The sequence below is a fragment of the Chiloscyllium plagiosum genome, unplaced genomic scaffold (genome assembly GCF_037043375.1).
Source record: "Chiloscyllium plagiosum isolate Xiang-an unplaced genomic scaffold, Cpla_swu_hap1 HiC_scaffold_32, whole genome shotgun sequence".
In the NCBI taxonomy this organism is placed as follows: Eukaryota; Metazoa; Chordata; class Chondrichthyes; order Orectolobiformes; family Hemiscylliidae; genus Chiloscyllium; species Chiloscyllium plagiosum.
The window spans coordinates 277,881-300,768 of record NW_028270170.1 but is presented as its reverse complement, the minus strand read 5'-3'; the positions used below and the strand labels follow the sequence as shown (position 1 = coordinate 300,768).

Genomic DNA, 22,888 nt, shown 5'->3' with positions numbered 1-22,888 from the left:
GTGGCTATTGATGTCAGTGATATGGGTGTCGGTGCTGTGCTCCTGCAGGAAGACGACGAGAAGACTTATTGGGTATTTCTCCAGGAAATTGAATGTTCATCAGCAGAAATATTTTGACGGTGGAGAAAGAGACTTTAAGCTTGGTGTTGGCACAACAACATTTCAGTGATTACATTACCAGCAACGCATCTCAATCGTATACACTGATCGTAACCCATTGAAGTTTGTGGAGAAATTTAAGGTGAAAATTGTTTAGATACAGCCATTCAATTTGAACATTGTACATGTGGCAAGTTGAGAAAACGTGATCGCCGATGCATTGCCGAGACTCAAGTAAGTAACAGAGTGTTCAGTGGTAGGAGAATCACAGATTGAATCCGAATGTAGTTGTGTATGTTTGCATGTTTATAGTTAGTGAGTGTATATGTGTGTTTAAAGTACTAACTGATTTTTTTTACTTTCTTGGGGTTTTGAAAAATGAAGCTATCTTTGGATATTGATGGTTCACATTTTTTAAAGGGGGGTGTGAATTGTCATAATACTGGTTCTGTTACAAGATTACTATGTTCTTTAGTTTTTTTTAAAGAGAAGGGGTAATTAGCCAGGCTCCATCGTGTCTAAAGCTTAAATGGTTCATTGGGCTTTCTGTTTACCCTAACAGATAATACCTCCAGTTTAAGACTTTCATGTCTTTAAAAAAATGGCATAATCAAAGGGGAGTGGCCTGATATGCTAGCTGGTCTTCGTTTAGTTGTTTCTTTCAGTTCAGAACTTTAGTCAGTTCAGTTGCAGTAGGGGATGTGTGACACAGGCTGCTGAACACTCTCTCTCTCTCTCTAACTTCAAGCCTGTAAGCTCTAGTTTGTTTCATTTTTTTAGTGTTTGTGCTAAGGAACTGTTGCAAGTATTTTCGGAACAACATCATTAAGTCGGGTTTGGATAGGATAAGTTGCCCAGTGTTAAGTTTTTGTTCTTTGTGTTTCATTCCGTAATTTTGTAAATAAATTTTGTTTGTTGAAAACTTGGCAGACAACCCAGCTAATTTACTCGGAAATATCCACTATACACCTCGTTAAACAAATAGCAAAGTTATGGTCTGGGCTACCTGAGGCATCTGGCCTAGTCCATAACAAAAGACCCCTTCCACCCTAGTAATACCCTCTTCCAACCTCTTCTGTCAGGCAGAAGATTCAGAATTTTGAACACACGCACTGATTGGTTCAAGAACAATTTCTTCCTTGCTATTCTTAGACTGCTGAATAGACCTAACTTCAAACAATGTTGATCTTGCTAATGATCTTTTTTTGTGTATCTCGTATGCAACTGTGATCTTGTATTGTCATTCTAAGTGCTCTGAGGTCTGCTTACCGCTCTAAAAACAAAGCTTCCCACTGTACTTATGTACATGTGACTACAATAAATCAAATCAAAAAATCAAATCAGAAGGCATACAGCCATTTGCAAAATTCAGAACCTTTCAGTTTTACAGAACAGTCAAACTGAACTTAACTAATAACTTTTTTCTGTCCAAAGATGATGCCAGATCTGCTGAGTTTCTCCAGCATTCTCTATATTTGTTTCAGATTTCTATCATTCACAGTATTCTGCTTTTATAAAAGTGGGAACATTTTACTCAGTTGTACAAGGTGCTGGTGAGATTGCATCTAGAGTACAATAAAGAGTTGATATAAACACATTGGAGAAGATTCTGGCTAGTTTATCAGGGAATATTCGACAGGTTCGGCCTGTAGCCGTTGGTGAATGTTTTCCCTGGTTGTCTGTCTAGAACTAGACAAGGTTTGAGCCCATTAAAAGTGTGCAATATGCTGACATCATATTAATCTGAAAGTTAAACATTCCTTAGAAGCAACAAAGATTCACTCAACTGATTTCTGGGAGGTACAACTGGAGTGAATTGAGCATTGTGAGACATAGTGATATATGATGGGAAAAGTACATCTTTCTGTGTGATTTTCAAAGTAGGCTTTGGCAACATTCTGAAAGAAGGTTGATTGATTTCCTTAATATATCATTCCAAGAAATACCCATCAATATGACAGGGGTGTTTAAGGAACTTTTAGATAATCACATGAATATGGACCAAGGGCAGGCAGAAGGAATTAATTTAATTTGGCATCACGTTCAGCACAACATAGTGGGCTGAGGGCCCACTGTGCTGTACAATTCTACGTTCTAATGTGACCTGGGGCTGCCATGGGGGTTAGGTTAGGTTTCAGACAATGTGCTCTGCACTGCCAAACAGGAGAAAAAGAGATTTCTAGTGAGAGGAAACATGTAAACTTCTATTCAAATGTAACTTATGATCCCAGCTGATGGTGGTACTGGACACATCACAGTCTAGAGTTAAACCTGGCTTAATAGACTGCAGATGTTAGTTCTGCAATTCGATTACCACAATGGTAAATCACTTAAATATATTCACATGAGGCTGTCAATGTACTTTAAATAAAAGAGCATACATTTATTACACAAAAGAAAAAGAGAATTTTGAAAAATGTCAGAAATGATAATAAGAAAGATTCAACCCTTTATCCAAGCAATATTTTTAAATTTACTCAAGTCCTGTTACGTATCACTCCCACCTTCATTTTAAAGTTTCTGACAAGTTTCCTTTCAGTGATTTTCTGCATATTCACTAGGATTAATTCTGTTTGGCTTTCCACAAAACACAAAGGCAAACAAACTGACTTTTCTCTTCACTTTGCCTAATTTGAGGCTGTTAAATCAGCTTAAGACTCTCCAGCTCTGGCTTGAAGACTTCCACAAACTAATCTGTTCTTCCAAGCTCAACCTCATTGTGGCTTCTGAGAACCAGCCTTTATAGATGAGAGGCGCTTCACAAAGAAAACACCTAGCAATGATCTAACTTAGTAACTTATCTCATCATTTATCGTAAGTCACATCATTTATTAGCAAAGCCTTCAACTCATTATTCCATATGATTTTTGCTTCTTTCTTAAGATCAGACCTTCACATCAATAAAATCAAAAATTTCATTTTATCTTTACTTTAGAACCAAGTTCCCAAATAATAATATATTAAACTTTCATCGCAGTTTTCTGTTTGGCAATTTTAGAACATCTCCAGTTGATGAAGTAAGACTCTAAGAATACAGTTGCTATGTTACTTTTTATGTTATACAATTGGAAAGGATATAACACTTAAAAGGATAGATCAGGGATTATGGATTGGCCAAACTCATTACTGCTGCATTGCCGGAGCCCACCTTACCATTTGGCAGGCATTTTGACATTTGTGAATTTCTGTCAAGCTATAATGTAACATCTTCTTGTCTTTTAATATGTCTTGAACTTACACTTGCATTAAAATGAAGCCTGATGTGAGGTGAACCAACCTCTTGGGCTCAAAACTAAGTGGTAAGAAAATGGAGCTATAAAGACTGAAAGATTCCAACCAAAAACATCACATCATTGGGCAGAACAAAGATAATTTTAAACTAAAACAGGGGCGTACACACAAACAGACATGTCGATCAAGTGCTAGCAAACCCCAAGATGTCTTGCCTGGAACAACTGACCATAAGCAATGGTCTCTGCTGTTGCAACTGCGTCTGTAATGGGGCTTCAAACAGAAAAAGATTGCTAGCAAATGTAACTCAATAGCCATAATAATTGGGTGAGAAATAAGAAAACCTACAAAATGGAAGTCGTATTTGAAAAAGAGATTGCACACAGTATAAAATATTTAAAATTAACTTCCATTTCTTATTTGAAATGTCTTTTACCTGCCAACGAATGTTTGGAATATGCTAATTATAGCTGGTTTGCTAATGTTTTGTAAAGTGAAATCTTGCCCGTTCTTTTCACTGGTGTCACAGAAATTATTTTTCTTTAAAATTAACAATCTCTTTGGGGATCAGAACAATATACAGTAATCTGGAGTTCATAAAAATGAGAAACAATCTCACTGAAACATGAGATTGCTACAGGGTTTGACCTAGTTAAGTGCTGAGGCGGTTTCTGTGGGCTGAAGTGTGTCAGATGGGGAGCAGCTTTTTTGGACTGAGTTAAGAAACTTCTTCATTCAAAGGGTTGTGAATATTTGAAATTCTCAAGCTGACAGTGTTCTGAATGCTCAGTTGTTGAGGGCATTTAAGTCTGTGATTGCTTAATTTTTGGATTCTAAGGAAATCAGGATACAGGAGGACAGGGTGGAAAAGTGGAGCTGAGACAGATGATCAGCCTTAATCTTATTAAATGGCAGAGCACTCTCAAAGGCACAATGCCTAAACATCTTATAACAATTTTTTTTTTCATGAGATATCTCCAGGTTAGGTAAAACTTGAACATGAACCTACTAGTCAAGAGACAGGGACACTACTATTTATGTCACAAGTCCCTCACATGGCCTTATAATGAACCTATTTGTTTTTCTGAACATTTTCAAAGTGTCAACGTGAATTCACATCTTTAATTAGAATAAAAAGTGCAAATTCTTTCAGCCATTTGCTTCAATATTAATTTTTCACTGATATCAGAGCTCATTTCATATTTCTGGAAATTTCAGAATATAATTCTGCTCTCAGTTCAGCAATGATAAACATCTGGCAACTCATTGCAGCTGACTGTTTAACTGCTGCAGTATCCCAACCACGATCTCCCGCAGTATCTGAAACAGTAGAGACAACGAATTAGACATTTACATTACAGTTAAATCTCACCCAAAAGAGTTCTGTTCCCACATCATAAAAACCATTCCTTCGGACGTTACAAATTACATAACACCAAGTTATCGTCCAACAGGTTTAACTGGAAGCACTAGCTTTCGGAGCGCCGCTCCTTCATCAGATGATTGTGGAGGACACAATTGGAAGACATAGAATTTACAGCAAAAGTTTACAGTGTGATGTAACTGAAATTATACATTGAAAAATACCTTGGTTGTTTGTTAAGTCTCTCATCTGTTAGAATGACCATGATAGTTTCACTTCTTTTATATGTAAATCACAAAACTTTTTTAAAAAAAGTTACATTCTCAGGATGGTGTCAGCGCAGATAAGATGTTAAAGATGTTAGCCTCCTGTGTTCCCTGTCTGTGCCATAATGCTTAGACTGATTCTAATCTAAAACGTGAGTTAACAGAGTTTTACATGGATTCATGCAGTTTCTGTGCAAAGTACAATGTAACTCTGCAAGTACAAATTCACCCCACAAACGTATATGTGTTTGTGTGTGTGTGTCTGGGGTGAGGGTTTGTGAGTGTCTGTAAGAGTGTGTGTCTGGAGTAGGGGGTTGTGGGTGTCTGTGAGAGAGAGTTTATATGTGTGTGCGAGTGTAAAGTGTCTAAGTCTGTGAGAGGATGCATGTGTGAGTGATGGTACATTGGTGAAATTGAGCAAAGGCTACGGCAACGGATGAACGGACACCGCACAACAATCAACAGACAGGAGTGTTCCCTCCCATCTGGGGAACACTTCAGCGGTCCAGGACATTTGACCTCAGACCTTCGGGTGACCATTCTCCAAGGTCGACTTCGGGAAAAGAAAACAGCGAAAAGTGGCCGAGCAGAGGCTGATAGCTAAATTCCATGCCCATAGGGAGGGCCTCAACCGGGACCTTGGGTTCATGTCACACTACAGGTGACCAACATTACTCTGTATACACACACACACACACCTATACACAGATATGCATACAGGCACTCCTATACACAGACACGCACAAAGACACTTGCACACACTCCCACATGCACCCTCTCATAGGCACTTTACACTCACACACACATATACAGTCTCTCTCACAGATACTCACAAACCCCCACCCCCAGACAGACAAACACACACACAAAAATCCACATGCATACATACACATATATGTTTGTGGGGTGAATTTGTACTTGCAGAGTTACATTGTACTTTGCTGAAAAACTCCATGAATCCATGTAAGACTCTATTAACTCACTTTTCAGATTAGAATCAGTCCAGACATTATGGCACAGACAGGGAACACAGGGGGCTAACACCTTCAACATCTCAATATCTGATCTGGGCTGACACTAACTGTTACAGTTAACCTGAGAATGTAACTTTTAAAAAACGTTTTGTGATTTACATATGAAAGAAGTGAAACTAACATGGTCATCCTAACAGATGAGAGATTAAACAATCAAGGTATTTTTCAATGTATAATTTCAGTTACATCACACTGTAATCTTTTGCTATAAATTCTGTGTCTTACAATTGTGCACTCCACAACCACCTGATGAAGGAGCGACGCTCCGAAAGCTAGTGCTTCCAATTAAACCTATTGGACTATAACCTGGTGTGTGATTTGTAACTTTGTACACCCCAGTCCAACACAGGCATCTCCAAATCATTCCTTTCTAAAGTGTATATCCAAATACAATATGTTTGAAACTACAAATTGCAACAGGTGAATAAGGAAAGACAGGTTACAGATTCAGATGACCTCTCTCAGTATGGACAATCAAAACCACATAAAAACTCAAAAGTGAGAGCTTTGTCACTCTTCCTTCTCAGTTAACCGTAAAAAATTGTATTTCTCCACTTCCCTGTGCTGCCTGTCAAGTTATTCAGGTTGTAATTTTCATTGACAGCAAATAACCCATGTCATATAAATATAGACTGCAAACAGCAGCTGTAAACTCAGCTGACTTTTCTTCTCCCTCTTGTCTATTGCCAATTAAATTAATTGCAGTTTCCTTGCTGAGATCAATGAATCTAGCACAGACTATGAATAAAACCAGAGAGCTTCTCACTCTGCACTGACGTACTGTTGGAGTGTGTAGAGCAGAAAACACACCATACCACAATGGTGATAGATAATGTACTCAAATAGAGTTTAAGCCATTTGGCTACATCATATTTGAGCCCATAGAATCAACAGCCTCAATAATTTGTTTATTATTCATTTTAATTCAAATAATAATATTTTTTCTAATTTCATGCCGCAAACCAAATGCAAACAGTTATCAGAAGTTAAAAATCACACAACACCAGGTTATAGTCCAACAGGTTTATTTGGAAGCACTAGCTTTCAGAGCGCTGCTCCTTCATGAGGTGGTTGTGGAGTATGAGATCGTAAGACACAAAATTTATAGCAAACTGAGATGACATATTGAAAAAGACATTCCTCAGACCAGAAGACCAAAACTGCACAAAATATTCAAGATGTGGCCTCATCAAAGCCCTATATAACTGCAACAAGACATTCCTACTCCTACTCTGAAAACCTCTCGCTCTGAAGGCCAGCATGCCATTAGCTTTCCTCATTACCTGCTGCACTTGCATGCCAACCTTCCACGATGACACTTAGGACTCGCTGCACCTCACCTTTAGAGAGATGCAAGTTTAGAGGGAGTTGAATATTGCCTATGACAGAGTATTTTAGCAAGGAAGAGAAACTTAATAGACTTGTTTTCTTTAGAGCAGAGAAGGCTGAGGGTGGACGTGATTGAGGTGTATAAGAATATTAGTGGAATGGACAGCCATTCTCCTCAGACGAAAAGTCAATAACAGATAGGTCACATTACTAAAGTGAAGGGCAAGAGGGTTAGAGGGGATTTGAGGTAAAACATTTTCACCCAGAAAGTCTGGAATGCCTGTAATGGTAGTACAGGCGTGAAACCTCACAACCTTTTAAAAAAGGTACATGAATGAGCACTTGGAATGTGCTAACATGCAAGATTAGTAGTCAGATAAGTAGTTCAGACAGGTTATTGAAGACTTGATGGCCAAAGGGCCTCTTTTATGCTGTATGAATCTATGACCAACTAAGGATACTGGAGAATTACTGCACATTAAAGGATGTCACCAGGTCGCCATTTTCATGGCTTGCTTACTGGCAGCACTATTGCAAATAACAGGTTATCCCCCAACAACGTGTGGTGGAAGGGTAACACCTCACCAACAAGTGGTGGAAGGGTAACACATTGCAAGCACTTTACATGGAAAATGCAATCATTGCCAGGCAAACGACAGTTCACAAACAAAACCAATTTGACAGACAAACACCACCACCATTCTGGAGTACCAAGAACAGAATGTTAGCCCTAAAAGGCAAGAAAAGAGACTACAGGAGACTGGCAGCTAACAATAAAAGTAAATCCAAAGGTCTTCACATCTTCTTAGTAGTTAATGGTGGGACGGGAGGAGTAGAGCAAGAAAAAGGATATATGCATGTAGGCTGAAGCATAACCAAAGTATTAAATTAGTACTTTGTTTCCGCCTTTACCACATACATTTTCTTCCACATACATGAAGGGCTTAAACTTCATACAGAAATGGTTTTGGATAGATTGCTGTACCTAAATGTGGATAAGGCACTGGCATCAAAGAACAAAGAAAATTTACAGCCCAGGAACAGGCCCTTCGGCCCTCCAAGCCTGTGCTGATCCAAATCCTCTGCCTAAACCTATCGCCCGATTCCTCAGCATCTGTATCCCTCTGCTCCCCACCTACTCATGCATCTGTGCAGACGCATCTAAAATGAATCTACCGTGCCTGCTTCTACTACCTCTGCTGGCAACACGTTCCAGGCACCTACCACCCTGTGTAAAATACTTGCCGCCTGTATCCCCCTTAAACTTTTTTCCCCTCAGCTTGAACTTGTGACTTCTAGTTATTGAATCCCTCACCAGGGAAAAAACCTATCTCTCTCCACCATGTCCACACCCATCATGATTTTGTAGACCTCAATCAGGTTCCCCCCTCAATCTCCTTTTTTCTAATGAAAACAATCCTAATCTACTCAACCTCTCTTCATAGTTAGCACCTTCCATACCAGGCCACATCCTCGTAAACCTTCTCTGCACCCTCTCCAAAGCGACCACATTCTTTTAGTAATGTGGCGACCAGAACTGCACACAATATTCTAAATGCGGCCAAACCAAAGTCTTGCACAATCTTAACATGACCTGCCAGCTCTTATACTCAATACCCCATCCGGTGAAGGCAAATATACCATATGCCTTCTTGATCAGATAGGGCAGATACAAAGACATTGAAGGATGAGAAATTGGAGTTTGCACAGCACTGGCTAATATCTTTCAATCGTTCTTAGGCTTCAAGATAGTGCCAGATCAGAAAACTGCAAATGTTACGAAGGTGTCAATATAGGTCCAACAAAAGACACAGTATGGACAAAAGAGCATTTGACAGTGGTGGAGACGCAATATAGAAGTATGAGAGGAGAACAGCAGAGGTCTAATACAGTCTGTCACTCCAGAGCAAATCAGTGGAGTTTGAGAAAATTCAAAAGCGGCATCATAGGAAAGCAAGTCGTTGATTGGATGGTGAGCGTTTTACTCATTTAAAAACTCAAGTGTTTTTAGCTTATTTTATTGGTTGTTGAATTTTTCCTATTCATCTTACTTCAGAAGATCAGGATGCAGAATCAGTTTGAGTGGATAGAAGAGTAAAGTCATCACTAGTGTCTTTACGAAAGAAACGAACTTTGTAGTGAATGAAACCTTTGAAGAGCAGGTGTGCATGCTGGAATGGATAGAGATAGAGGAAGCTGATGTGCTGAAAATTTTGTCAAACATCAAGATTGACAAGTCGCCAGGCCTGGACCAGATTTGTCCTCGGCTGCTTTGGGAAATGAGAAATGCAATTGCTTTGTCACTTGCGAAGATTTTTGCATCCTCGTTCTCCACTGGAGTCGTATCTGAGGACTGGAGAAAGGCAAATGTAATTCCTCTCTTCAAGAAAGGAAATAGGGAAATCCCCAGCAATTACAGACCAGTCAGTCTCACGTCTGTCGTCTGCAAGGTGTTAGAAAGGATTCTGAGGGATAGGATTTATGACCATCTGGAAGAGCATGACTTGATTAAATGCAGTCAACACGGCTTTGTGAGGGGCAGGTCATGCCTCACAAACCTTATCGAGTTCTTTGAGGATGTGACTAGAAACTTTGATGAGGGTCGAGCTGTGGATGTGGTGTATATGGACTTCAGCAAGGCATTTGATAAGGTTCCCCATGGTAGGCTCATTCAGAAAGCCAGGAGGAATGGGATACAGGGGAACTTAGCTGTCTGGATACAGAATTGACTGGCCTACAGAAGACAGCATGTGGTAGTATAAGGAAAATATTCTGCCTGGAAGTCTGTGGTGAGTGGTGTTCCACAGGGCTCTGTCCTTGGGCCCCTACTGTTTGTAATTTTTATTAATGACTTGATGAGTGGATTGAAGGATGAGTCAGCAAGTTTGCAGACGACACAAAGGTTGGAGGTGTCGTTGACAGTATAGAGGGCTGTTGTAGGCTGCAGCGGGACATTGACAGGATGCAGAGATGGGCTGAGAGGTGGCAGATGGAGTTCAACCTGGATAAATGCGAGGTGATGCATTTTGGAAGGTCGAATTTGAAAGCTGAGTGCAGGATTAAGGATAGGATTCTTGGCAGTGTGGAGGAACAGAGGGATCTAGGTGTGCAGGTACATAGATCCCTTAAAATGGCCACCCAAGTGGACAGGGTTGTTAAGAAAGCATATGGTGTTTTGGCCTTCATTAACAGGGGGATTGAGTTTAAGAGTCGTGAGATCTTCTTGCAGCTCTATAAAACTTTGGTTAGACCGCACTTGAAAAACTGCGTCCAGTTCTGGTCGCCCTATTATAGGAAAGATGTGGATGCTTTGGAGAGGGTTCAGAGGAGGTTTACCAGGATGTTGCCTGGACTGGAGGGCTTATCTTATGAAGAGAGGTTGACTGAGCTCAGACTTTTTTCATTGGAGAAAAGAAGGAGGAGAGGAGACCTAATTGAGGCATACAAGATAATGAGAGGCATAGATAGAGTCGATAGCCAGAGACTATATCCCAGGGCAGAAATTGTTAACACGAGGGGTCATATTTTTAAGCTGGTTGGAGGAAAGTATAGAAGGGATGTCAGAGGCGGGTTCTTTACGCAGAGTTGAGAGGGCATGGAATGCGTTGCCAGCAGCAGCTGTGGAAGCAAAGTCATTGGGGACATTTAAGAGACTACTGGACATGCAAATGGTCACAGAAATTTGAGGGTGCATATATGAGGATCAGTGGTCGGCACAACATCGTGGGCTGAAGTGCCTGTTCTGTGCTGTACTGTTCTATGTTCTATATGTTCTATGTAATCTACAAGCTCCCCCCAAAAATAACCACAAGTGGGACAAAGTATACAAAAATAAATTTTCGGTGCTTGTGATAAATGGATGGCAATAATTAAACTGTAAAAATTAAATTAATAATAGTATTTCAAGGAGGTTCATAAAATGCTTTTGAGATATTCGAAGTTCTTTGAGAAGATTTGTGGCTCTGGTTGTGGGTGAGGTTGTTAGCTTGCTCACTGAGCTGGTAGGTTTGTTTGCAGTTGCTTCGTCATGAGGGTGTTCTGTCCCGCTTGCTGTTTGTGTGTCCCAATTTGCTGAGGTGGGTGGTGCCATTTCTAGTTTTATTTTTTTGTGTTTGGTATAAGGGATCTAACTCTACATGTTTGTTAACGGAGGTCCAGGTTGAGTGCTGGGCCTGCAGGAATTCCCGTACATGTTTCTTTGTGGCTTGTCCTAGAATGGATACATTGTCCCAGTCGAGTTGGTGACCTCCTATGTCCGTCTGAATGGATACAAATGGTAGTTGATCATGTCTCCGGGTGACTGATTGGTGTTCATGCACCCTGACGTCTAATTTGCTTCCGGTTTGCCTTAACGTTTGTGGCAGTCTTTACATGTATGGAATGAGCTGCCAGAGGAAGTACTGGGGGCTGGTACAATTGCAACATTTAAAAGGCATCTGGATGGGTATATAAATAGGAAGAGTTTGGAGGGCTATGGACCAGAGGCTGGCAGGTGGGACTAGATTGGGTTGGGATATCCGGTCGGCATTGACGAGTTGGACCGAAGGGTCTGTTTCTGTCTATGACTCTACATATAAAGGATCCCATACCCACAACTAACAGAACCAATGTTATATACGAAATACCATGTAAAGAATATTTACCATGTAAATATTAAGGCAAACCAGAAGCAAATTAGCCGTCAGGGTGCATGAACACTAACCAGCCACTAAGCGACATGATCAACTATCATTTGTGTCCATACACACGAACAAATGAGGACACCAACTCAGCTGGGACAATGTATCCATCCTAGGACAAGCCAAACAGAGACATGTGTGGGAATTCCTGGAGCCTAGCACTCAACCTGGACCTCCCTTAACAAACATGTAGAGTTAGACCCAGTATACAAAACACTAAAAAATAAAACTAGAAATAGCACCACCCACCTCAGCAAATCGGAGCACATAAATAGCAAGTGGGACAGATTGTCAGTAGCTGTCATAGTATGGTTGTTGGTTTGTAGGCTACCATGATACCTAGGGGTCTAAATAGTCTAGTGGTCATTTCTGATATGTTCTTCATGTATGGTAGGGTGACCAGTGTATTCAGACGTGTTGTGTCTTCCTATTGTGGTTTGTTGTGTAGGTATTGGCGGAGGGTTTGAGCCTGGGAGAGGCTAAATAGGCTGGAGCTATTGCCGTACCATTTCTACATGCATCAGTTATTTCTCTGTTTATTGCCCACTCCACCATGATGTTATTATTTGGTGGCCTATAAGCTTATGGCCATCAGTGACTTTTTCCCCTTATTTCCAATTTCCACCCACATTAATTCAACATTTTTCTCCGTAGAACCTATATCATCTAACAGAGCTCCATCAAGACATTACTTAAACAGGCCACAACACACTGCAGTACCCAGGAACTACAAGCAGCTGAAGAAAAATACCGATACAGTACATTAATAAGGATATTATAAAGGATGAAATTACGACACATCTGGATAGCAGTAACAGGATAGGTCAGAGTCAGCATGGATTTATGAAGGGGAAATCATACTTGACTAATCTTCTGGAATTTTTTGAGGATGTAACTCTGAAGATGGACGAGGGAGATCCAGTAGATGTAGTGTACCTGGACTTTCAGAAAGCTTTTGATAAAGTCCCACATAGGAGGTTAGTGAGTACAATTAGGGCGCATGGTATTGGGGGCAAAGTACTAACTTGGATTGAAAGTTGGTTGGCTGATAGGAAACAAAGAGTAGTGATAAATGGCTCCATTTCAGAATGGCAGGCAGTGACCAGTGGGGTACCACAGGGATCAGTGCTGGGACCGCAGCTTTTTACAATATATGTTAATGATATAGAAGATGGTATTAGTAATAAGATTAGCAAATTTGCTGATGATACTAAGCTGGGTAGCAAGATAAAATGTGAGGAGGATGTGAGGAGATTACAGGGTGACCTGGACAGGTTAGGTGAGTGGTCAGATGCAGTTTATGTGGATAAATGTATGGTTATCCACTTTGGTGGCAAGAACAGGAAGGCAGATTACTATCTAAATGGAATTAATTTAGGTAAAGAGGCAGTACAAAGAGATCTGGGTGTTCTTGTACACCAGTCAATGAAGGTAAGTATGCAGGTACAGCAGGTAATGAAGAAAGCTAATAGCATGCTGGCTTTCATAATAAGAGGGATTGAGTATAGAAGCAAAGAGGTTCTTCTGCAGCTGTACAGGGCCCTGGTGAGACGACACCTGGAGTACTGTGTGCACTTCTGGTCTCCAAGTTTGAGGAAAGACATTCTGGCTATTGAGGGAGTGCAGCGTAGGTTCACAAGGTCAATTCCTGGAATGGCGGGACTACCTTACGCTGAAAGACTGGAGCGACTGGGCTTGTATTCCCCTGAGTTTAGAAGACTGAGAGGGGATCTGATTGAGACATATAAGATTATTAAAGGATTGGACACTCTGGAGGCAGGAAACATGTTTCCGCTGATGGGCGAGTGCCGAACCAGAGGACACAGCTTAAAAATACGGGGTAGACCATTTAGGACAGAGATGAGGAGAAACTTCTTCACTCAGAGAGTGGTGGCTGTGTGGAATGCTCTTCCCCAGAGGACAGTGGAGGCCCAGTCTCTGGATTAATTTAAGAAAGAGTTGGATAGAGCTCTCAAGGATAGTGGAATCAAGGGTTATGGAGATAAGGCAGGAACAGGATACTGATTAAGGATGATCAGCCACGATCATATTGAATGGTGGTGCAGGCCTACTCCTGCACCTATTGTCTATTCTAGAAGAACGGGTAGCCGATAAACCCAGTTCGCCAATTCTTAAACAACAAATCCAAACAAGTAGTCACAACACACCCAGAAACCCTAACCACACTACCACACAGCAAAGACATCTCGGAGATGACTACCAGACGCCATGGCAACATGGTAGCCCACAAACTGATTAACACACTGAAACAACTACTGAAGAAGCTAAAGGATGCTATACCAGCAAAACAAATGTCATTTACAAAATACCATGCAAGGACTGTAAGAAACACTACATCCGACAGACAGGCAGAAAACTAGCCATCAGGATACATGAACACCAACTAGCCACCAAAACGCATGACCCACTATCACTCGTATCCTTACATACATATGCAGAAGGACACCACTTCAACTGAGACAACACATTTATCCTAGGACAGGCTAATCAGAGACATTCATGGGAATTCCTAGAGACCTGGCATTCAAACTGCAACTCCATCAATAAACACAACGAATTGGACCCCATTTACCAACCTCTAAGAAAAGGAACCACAAATGATATCACCCACCTTAAGAGATCAAGACACACAAGTAGAAAGCGGGACAGAATACCAGTACTTTACTGGAGGCTCACTGATTATATGACCTAGCATGGTGATTAAATGTCTGAAAACAAACCTGCCAGCTCAGCAAGCAAACTTACAACCTGAACCTCAACCTCAGCCACAAATCTTCTCAAAAACTGCTATAAGACCATAAGACATAGGAGTGGAAGTAAGGCCATTCGGCCCACTCCGCCATTCAATCATGGCTAATGGGCATTTCAACTCCACTTATCCGGATTCTCCCCGTAGCTCTTAATTCCTTGTGACATCAAGAATTTATCAATCTCTGCCTTGAAGACATTTAGCGTCCCGGTGTCCACTGCACTCCGGACAATGAATTCCACAGGCCCATCAATCTCTGGCTGAAGAAATGTCTCCACATTTCTGTTCTGAATTTACCCCCTCTAATTCTAAGGCTGTGTCCACGGGTCCTAGTCTCCTCGCCTAACGGAAACAATTTCCTAGTGTCCACCCTTTCCAAGCCATGTATTATCTTGTAAGTTTCTATTAGATCTCCCCTTAATCTTCTAAACTCCAATGAATACAATCCCAGGATCCTCAGCCGTTCCTCGTATGTTAGACTACCATTCCAGGGATCATCCGTGTGAATCTCCGCTGGACACGCTCCAGTGCCAGTATGTCCTTTGTGAGGTGTAGGGACCAAAACTGGACACAATACTCCAAATGGGGCCTAACCAGAGCTTTATAAAGTCTCAGTAGCACAATGGTGCTTTTATATTCCAACCTTCGAGATAAATGACAACATTGCATTCGCTTTCTAAATCATGTTTACCTTTAGAGAATCCTTGACTAGCAGTCCCAGATCCCTTTGTACTTTGGCTTTATGAATTTTCTCACCGTTTAGAAAGTAGTCCATGCTTGTATTCTTTTTTCCAAAGTGCACGACCTCGCATTTGCTCACATTGAATTCCATCAGCCATTTCCTGGACCACTCTCCCAAACTGTCTAGATCCTTCTGCAGCCACCCCACTTCCTCAGTACAACCTGCCTGTCCACCTAACTTCGTATCATCGGCAAACTTCGCTAGAATGCCCCCAGTCCCTTCATCCAGATCATTAATATATAACGTGAACAGCTGCAGCCCCAATACTGAACCATGCGGGACACCGCTTGTCACTGGCTGCCATTCCGAAAAAGAACCTTTTAACCCAACTCTCTGCCTTCTGTCAGACAGCCAATCCTCCATCCATACCAGTAGCTCACCTCGAACACCATGGGCCCTCACCTTACTCAGCAGCCTCCAGTGTGGCACCTAAACGAAGGCCTTTTGGAAGTCTAGATAGACCACATCCACTGGGTTTCCCTGGTCTAACCTACTTGTCACCTCTTCAAAGAATTCCAACAGGTTTGTCAGGCACGACCTCCCCTTACTAAATCCTCTCTAACTAATCACCCTTATGTCATCCTTAAAACGTCAGAGCTACATCACCTTCCTGCCCTTCCAAATATTCTGAAGCCTCTGGATATTTAACTCCCAGTTGTGACCACCTTGCAACCATGTCTCTGTAACGGCCAGGAGAAAGTGAGGACTGCAGATGCTGGAATCAGAGCTGAAAATGTGTTGCTGGAAAAGCGCAGCAGGTCAGGCAGCATCCAAGGAGCAGGAGAATCGACATTTCAGGCATGAGCCCTTCTTCAGGAATTCCTGAAGAAGGGCTCATGTCCGAAACGTCAATTCTCCTGCTCCTTGGATGCTGCCTGACCTGCTGCGCTTTTCCAGCAACACATTTTCAGCTCTGTAACGGCCACTAAGTCATATCGATTTGCAATGATTTGAGCCATCAACTTGTTGTCTTTATTTCAAAAGCTACGGGTATTCAGGTAAAATGACCTTATGTTAATTTTAATACCTTCTTTTTGAATCTTAACACCACTATCAGAATAATATTTGCGTCTAAATATTCTCTCCTTTTCTGTCACTACTTGGTTTCCACTCATTTTAGTGTTACACTGCTCAGCTGCGAGTTTGTTTTTATCTACCATCTTAATTCTCTTTCTTTAAGCCCTCACGCACTCTAGCTAACTCAAAGCCTCCCCTTGGGTTCCCACCCACCTGCCAAACTAGTTTAAGAGGATACAGAAAATGGTTACAATGAGTTGCTTGGTTTCGAGGGTATTAAATATGAATAGAGGAGAGATTGGCCAAACTTGTTTTGTTTTCACTTGAACATCAGAGGCTGAGGAGCAATCTGATAGAGTTTATATAATTATGAGAGGCAAAGATAAAATGGATAGTTGGAGTCTTCTTCCCAAGGTAGTAATGCCAATTATTAGGGTACACAGATTTAAGGTAAGAGGGGGCACGTTTGAAGGAAAGGTGAGAGGCACACCATTTACACAGAGGGTGGTAAGTGTCCGAAATATGTTGCCAAATGGTATAAGCAGATAAATAGCAATGTTTAAGAGGCATGTTAACAGAAACATGAATAGGCAGGGATTAGAGGAATATGGACCACTTAGAGGCAAGGGGTTTTTAGTTTAGAAAGGCATCGTGTTTGGCATATGCTTGATGGTTTGAAAGGCCTATTCCTGTACTGATCTTGGTTCTTTATCAGGCAGGTACATTCTGATTAGTGAGACAAAGTTAATATTTAGTTGAAATCAAAAGAACTGCAGATACCAGGAATCAGAAACAAAACAGAAATTGCTGGAAAATCTCTGCAGGTTTAGCAGCATCCGTGGAGAGAAATCAGAATTAATGTTAGGGTCTAGTTACCTTCATCAGTCATGGGATTACATCACCTTATTAAGAAGAAAAATTTATCTCCTAAGCACAAGGGAAGTAACTATTATTGGGAAGATGTCCGTTGGCATGGATGAGGATGTAGCAGACCTCATGCTGAAGAGGCAGCAGAATAAATTGCTGCACAGCAAGTGCAAATCCCTTCCTATCTACACAATAAATTTCACAGTCACTCTGCCCAAGAAGGGTGCAAGTAATAAACCAAGAAACTAAAGGCTAGTCCATCTAACCTCCGTGGTGGAGAAACAATTGGCAGCAACTCTGAGGGACAGAATTAACCTGCACTGAAGATCCAGGGATTAATTAACTACAGTCATCATGGTTTTGTTAAGGGGATGTCATGTCTGACCAACTGGATTATATTTTTCAAACAGGCATCTAGGTGTCTACATGAAGGCAATGCATTAAACGTGATCTAGTCAGACTTCAGGAAGATCTTTGATAAGGTGCTACATTTGAGACTGATGGCAAAAGTAACAGCCCATGGGATCCAAGGAAATCTGGCTAATTGGATTCAGAACTGGCTGAGCAGCAGGAAGCAGAATGTGATGTCTGAAAGGTGTTTTTGTAGCTAGAAGTCTTTCTGCAGAAGGGTTCCTCATGGATTAGTATTGTGGTCCTTGCCATAAAAGAATGCTACTTGAACGTAGGATGATTGTTAAGTTTGGAATAATAGGTTTATTGTTCTTTGAAAGTGGAGTCACAGGTAGATAGGATAATGAAGGCGGCATTTGGTATGTTTATTTTTAATAGTCAGTGTACTGAATATAGGAGTTGGGAGGTCATGTTGCAGCTATACAGGACACTGGTTAGGCCACTTTTGGTTCAGGTTCAGAAATGATTTACAAGGATGTTGCTAGGGTTGAAGGGTTAGAGTTATAGTGAGAGGCTGCATTGGCTGGGTCTATCTTCCCTGGAGCATTGGAGGCTGAGGAGTGACCTTATAGAAGTGTACAAAATCATGAGAGGCACGGATAGGATGAATAGATAAGGTCTTTTCCCCAGAGTAGGTGAGTACAGAACTAGAGGGCATAGGTTTAAGATGAGAAGATGAGAGATTTAAAAGCAATCTAAGGGGCAACTTTTTCACATGGAGGAAATAAGCTGCCAGAAGTAGTGGAGTACAATGGTACAATTACAACATTTAAAAGACATGTGGATGGATACATGAAAGAAAGGGTTTAGAGGGATATCTGCCAAACACTTGCAAATGGGACTAGATTAATTAAGGGTATCTGGTCAGCATGGATGAATCGGACCAAAGGATCTGTTTCTTTTCATGCTGTACAGCTCTATCAGCACCCTGATCAGCTTCCAAAATCAAATACTGGTTAGTGAGTGGGACCCCAGAGGAGTGCTGCACTAACTGCCTGTTCTATCTGGACTGCCTAATGGTCATTATTCCCTTCTCACCTCCAATCCCTTGAGATGTGGTGTGACCACCTCTCTAAAGTGCTATTCACATAACACTCAGCCTGGAGGATGCAGCACAGTGTCTCCAACTGCCGCTCACTCTTGAAATCTGGAGCTCCAGCTTCTACAGGCGGAAGCACTTCCTGTACATAACTCCACATATGCATTACTCTAGTATAAAACTCAAACTGCTAGCTTTCAGGTGGGTGACTTCTCAGCAGTTCAGAAATATTCTGATGGAAGCATGGTCTGAAGCATTTATAAAAAATAACACTCATAGCTATTTTCAAACATCTGTAAGCTAATTGGAAGAGACCCAGAGAGGGAAGTCTTGTTACAACTGTACAAGGTATTGGCAAGTCCACACCTGGATTGCAGTGTATAGTTTTGGTGCCCATATAGAGTCATAGAGATATACAGCACAGAAACAGATCGTTCGGTCCAACTTGTCCACGCCGACCAGATATCCCAAACCAATCTAGTCCCATCTACCAGCAACTGTCCCATATCCTTTCAAAATCTTCCTATTTATATACCCATCCAGATGCTTTTTAAATATTGCAATTGTACTAGCCTCCATCACTTCCTCTGGCAGCTCATTCCATATACACACCACCCTCTGCGTAAAAAAGCTGTCCCTCAGGTCTCTTTTATATCTTTCTCCTCTCACTTTAGACCTTTGCCCTCTTGTTCTGGACTCCCCCACCCAGGGAAAAGACTTTGTCTATTTATCCTACCTGTGCCCCTCATGATTTTCTAAACCTCTATAAGGTCACACTTCAGCCTCAGATGTTCCAGGAAAAACAGCCCCAGCCTGATCAACCTCTCCCTCTTGCTCAAATCCTCCAACGCTGGCAACATCCTTGTAAATCTTTTCTGAACCCTTTCAAGTTTCACAACATCTTTCCGATAGGAAAGACACCGGAATTGCACACAATATTCCAACAGTGGCCGAACCAATGTCCTGTACAGCCACAACATGACCTCCCAACTCCTGTACTCAATATTCTGACCAATAAATGAAAGCATACCAAACACCTCCTTCATTATCCTATCTACCTGCAACTCCACTTTCAAAGAACTTTGAACTTGCACTCCAAGGTCTCTTTGTTCAGCAACACTCCCTAGGACCTTACCATTACGTGTGTAAGGCCTGCTAAGATTTGCTTTCCCAAAATGCAGTACCTTGCATATACCTAAATTAAACTCCATCTGTCACTTCTCAGCCCATCGGCCCATCTGATCAAGATCCTGCTGTAATCTGAGGTAACCTTCTTTGCTGTCCACTGCACCTCCAATTTTGGTGTTATCTGCAAACTTATTAACTATATCCCCATGTTCACATCCAAATCATTTATATAAAAATGATGAAAAGTAGTGAACCCAGCACTGATAATTATGGCACTCCACTGGTCACAGACCTCCAGTCTGAAAAACAACCCTCCACCACCACCCCCTTGGATTATTTAAAGGGGATCTCAAGGTCTCGACAGAAATATTACGTCAAAGAGCTGTTTCAACCTTGAACGCATCTTTTGTTTACAGGTACAATGATTAAAAATTTGGTTCACTGAAATGCTGCTGAGAACAGTCCTGGACAGTCCAGGCACCATCTCTAAATGATTGACCTCCCGCCCTCTCTCTATCCCCCCACACTTTCCCTGGAGTTCTACACAGGGGCGTACCCTAAAATCCCCCCCTTCCCCAGATAATCTCTCCAACGTACAGGGCAAAGGTGGAACCTGTCAAAACGTTGCAGTAAAGCTCTGTGTGCGTGCGTGTGTGTGCGCATGTGCGTGCGTGTGTGCGCGCGCGCGCCCGTGTGTTTGTTCGTGTTCGCTTGGAGACTTACCCCACAAAGGTAGCAGCAGTCTTACTATTGGTGTACAGTCTGGCTGCTCCTCCGGGGTGGAGGGGACGACTGAGGTGGAGGGGGGCAGTGGATTTGGGCAGGTTTTGGGGGCGGGGACTCACGCACAGTGTGCTGCTGCCTAGTCTCCTGAATGGGAAGCAGACTTCACAGAAAACTCCAAGCCCCAGAGGAAATCAATGAACCGAATAATCAATTATCCAAACGAAACAGTGCCCGCCCAACTTATTCAGATAATCAAGGTTCCTCTGTACTCATTTAGTATCTCCCCCCATCTCCTGCGGCTCCACACAAAGGCCGCCTTGCTGATCTTTGAGGGGCCCTATTCTCTCCCTAGTTACCCTTATTGTATTTGTAATAACCCTTTGGATTCTCCTTAACTCTATTTGCCAAAGCTATCTTGTGTTCCCTTTCTATCCTCCTGATTTCCCTCTTTAGTATACTCTTGCTTTTATACTCTTCTAGGGATTAACTCAATCTATCCTGACTATACCTGACATATGCTCCCTTCTTTTTCTTAACCAAACCCTCAATTTCTTTAGCCATCCAGCTTTCCCTATACCTACCTACCTTTCCTGATATTCAAAATAAGAAAATATAACTGAAGGCTGTTCAGAAGTGATTCACTAGGCACATACCTGGGATGAAGTGGATCAAGAATAGTTAAACAGATTAGGTCTTTATTCATTAGAGCTTAGGAGGAGGAGGAAATGATTTTATTGAAACATACAAGATTCTGAGGGGCTTGACATGATAGATGTTGAGAAGATATTTCCACAAGTTGGAGAATCTCAAAATATGGAACATAAGTTACAGAAAAAGGAGACACTCATTTAAAATTGAAATGCGAAGAAATCTCCTCAGAGGGTAGAGGATATCTGGATTTACCTACTTCAGAGAGTCTGGAGGCTAGGTCACTTATTTAAATAGGAGGTTGACAGCTTTTAAAATATCAGGGAGCTGAGGGGTATGCCAAGCTGGCATGAAAGATTAGGAAGACGTGGCAGATCAGCGATGATCTTATTGAATGGTGGGACCGTCTTGAGGGGTGGAATGACATATTCTTGCTCCTATTTCTCATGTACTCATGTTTACTGGGTTGTTGAACACACTTAGTTTCAAGCATCCAATTAAGGGTGACAGAAAGATGTTGTTGAATAGCATTCTGGGAGAAGTCGGTTCAGTCACAATGACTGCATAGCAGATCAGTTAAGTGTCGATCTAGGTGAATATCGAGCTTCGTTAAGAAAGGTGAGCAAGGTAAAGGCAAGGAAAGGTGGACAGCATTGGGAAAAGACTGAAGTCCTTCTGCCTAAATTAAATGTGGATTCGTTGAGTTATCAGACCCTCCTCATTCCTCAATTGCATGTAAATATGTCTTGCTCAAGAAAGAGATGCCTTTGGTTTTTTTGGATAGAGTAAAACTCCAATGTTTGTTTCCTTGATATGCTGCTGTACAAAACTGTACTGCATTTGTGATTATGTACTGTATAGGCAGGAAGATTATTGCTAAAATATATTTGTAAAAATTTTAATAATTATTTTATCTTAGTATAAAAGGAGTAGGGATGACAGTTAAGGCAGTGGTGTGCTTCTCCTGCCACGGAACAGTCTAGTGTCTGTTATGACTATGTCAGAAGAAAGTGTGATGAGCTTCAGCTCCTCGCAGACCTATTAGTTTGGTTGGAGCAGTAGTTGAACATACTGAGGAGCATACAGGGGGTGGGGGCAACGAATGCGATAGACACTAGTTACGGGAAGGTGGTCGCACTGCAGGTCCAGTCAGGTAGACTGGATACTGTTGGAGGGGATAGCCTCTCAACAGAATATTACTGCAGCAGCCACACGTAATTCTGTGCCTTCTAATCAGCATTCTGATCCCAATTTGTTAAGGCATTTGGACTAAAAAACAGTGGACTGTCACCAATGAGATCCAAACTGGATCCAGACAGGTGGAGCTAGCTATGAGTTCCCTTTGGCATCTATCTGAAAAGAGAAATGCAGACAGTTTTAGTTGATTGACTGATATTAGCAGACTGGAAAGGTCAACTTCCACCAGCCCAAGGACCGGCTGATGAGGAAAACTGTTGAGATGCTGAAGGAGGGATCAAGGAAGAGGATGGAGTCCTTTATCAGCTGTTTCATGACAAGGAGAGACAGGGTACGCAACTC

General features: G+C 41.7%; 2 protein-coding genes across 3 annotated transcripts in view; one reads left to right on the top strand and one right to left on the bottom strand.

Moving 5' to 3' along the window:
* Positions 1-22,888, top strand: part of psmc3ip (PSMC3 interacting protein) — a 114,115-nt gene that overhangs the window by 75,814 nt on the left and 15,413 nt on the right. The gene's annotated exons all lie outside the window — the stretch shown is intronic.
* Positions 2,459-22,888, bottom strand: part of mlx (MAX dimerization protein MLX) — a 56,719-nt gene continuing 36,289 nt past the window's right edge. For both annotated transcript variants that reach the window (XM_043721579.2, XM_087977677.1), the window contains exon 8: positions 2,459-4,650. In XM_043721579.2, the coding sequence (XP_043577514.1) occupies positions 4,594-4,650 (57 nt within the window). In that variant the 3' untranslated portion in view covers positions 2,459-4,593. The remainder of the gene's footprint in view (positions 4,651-22,888) is intronic.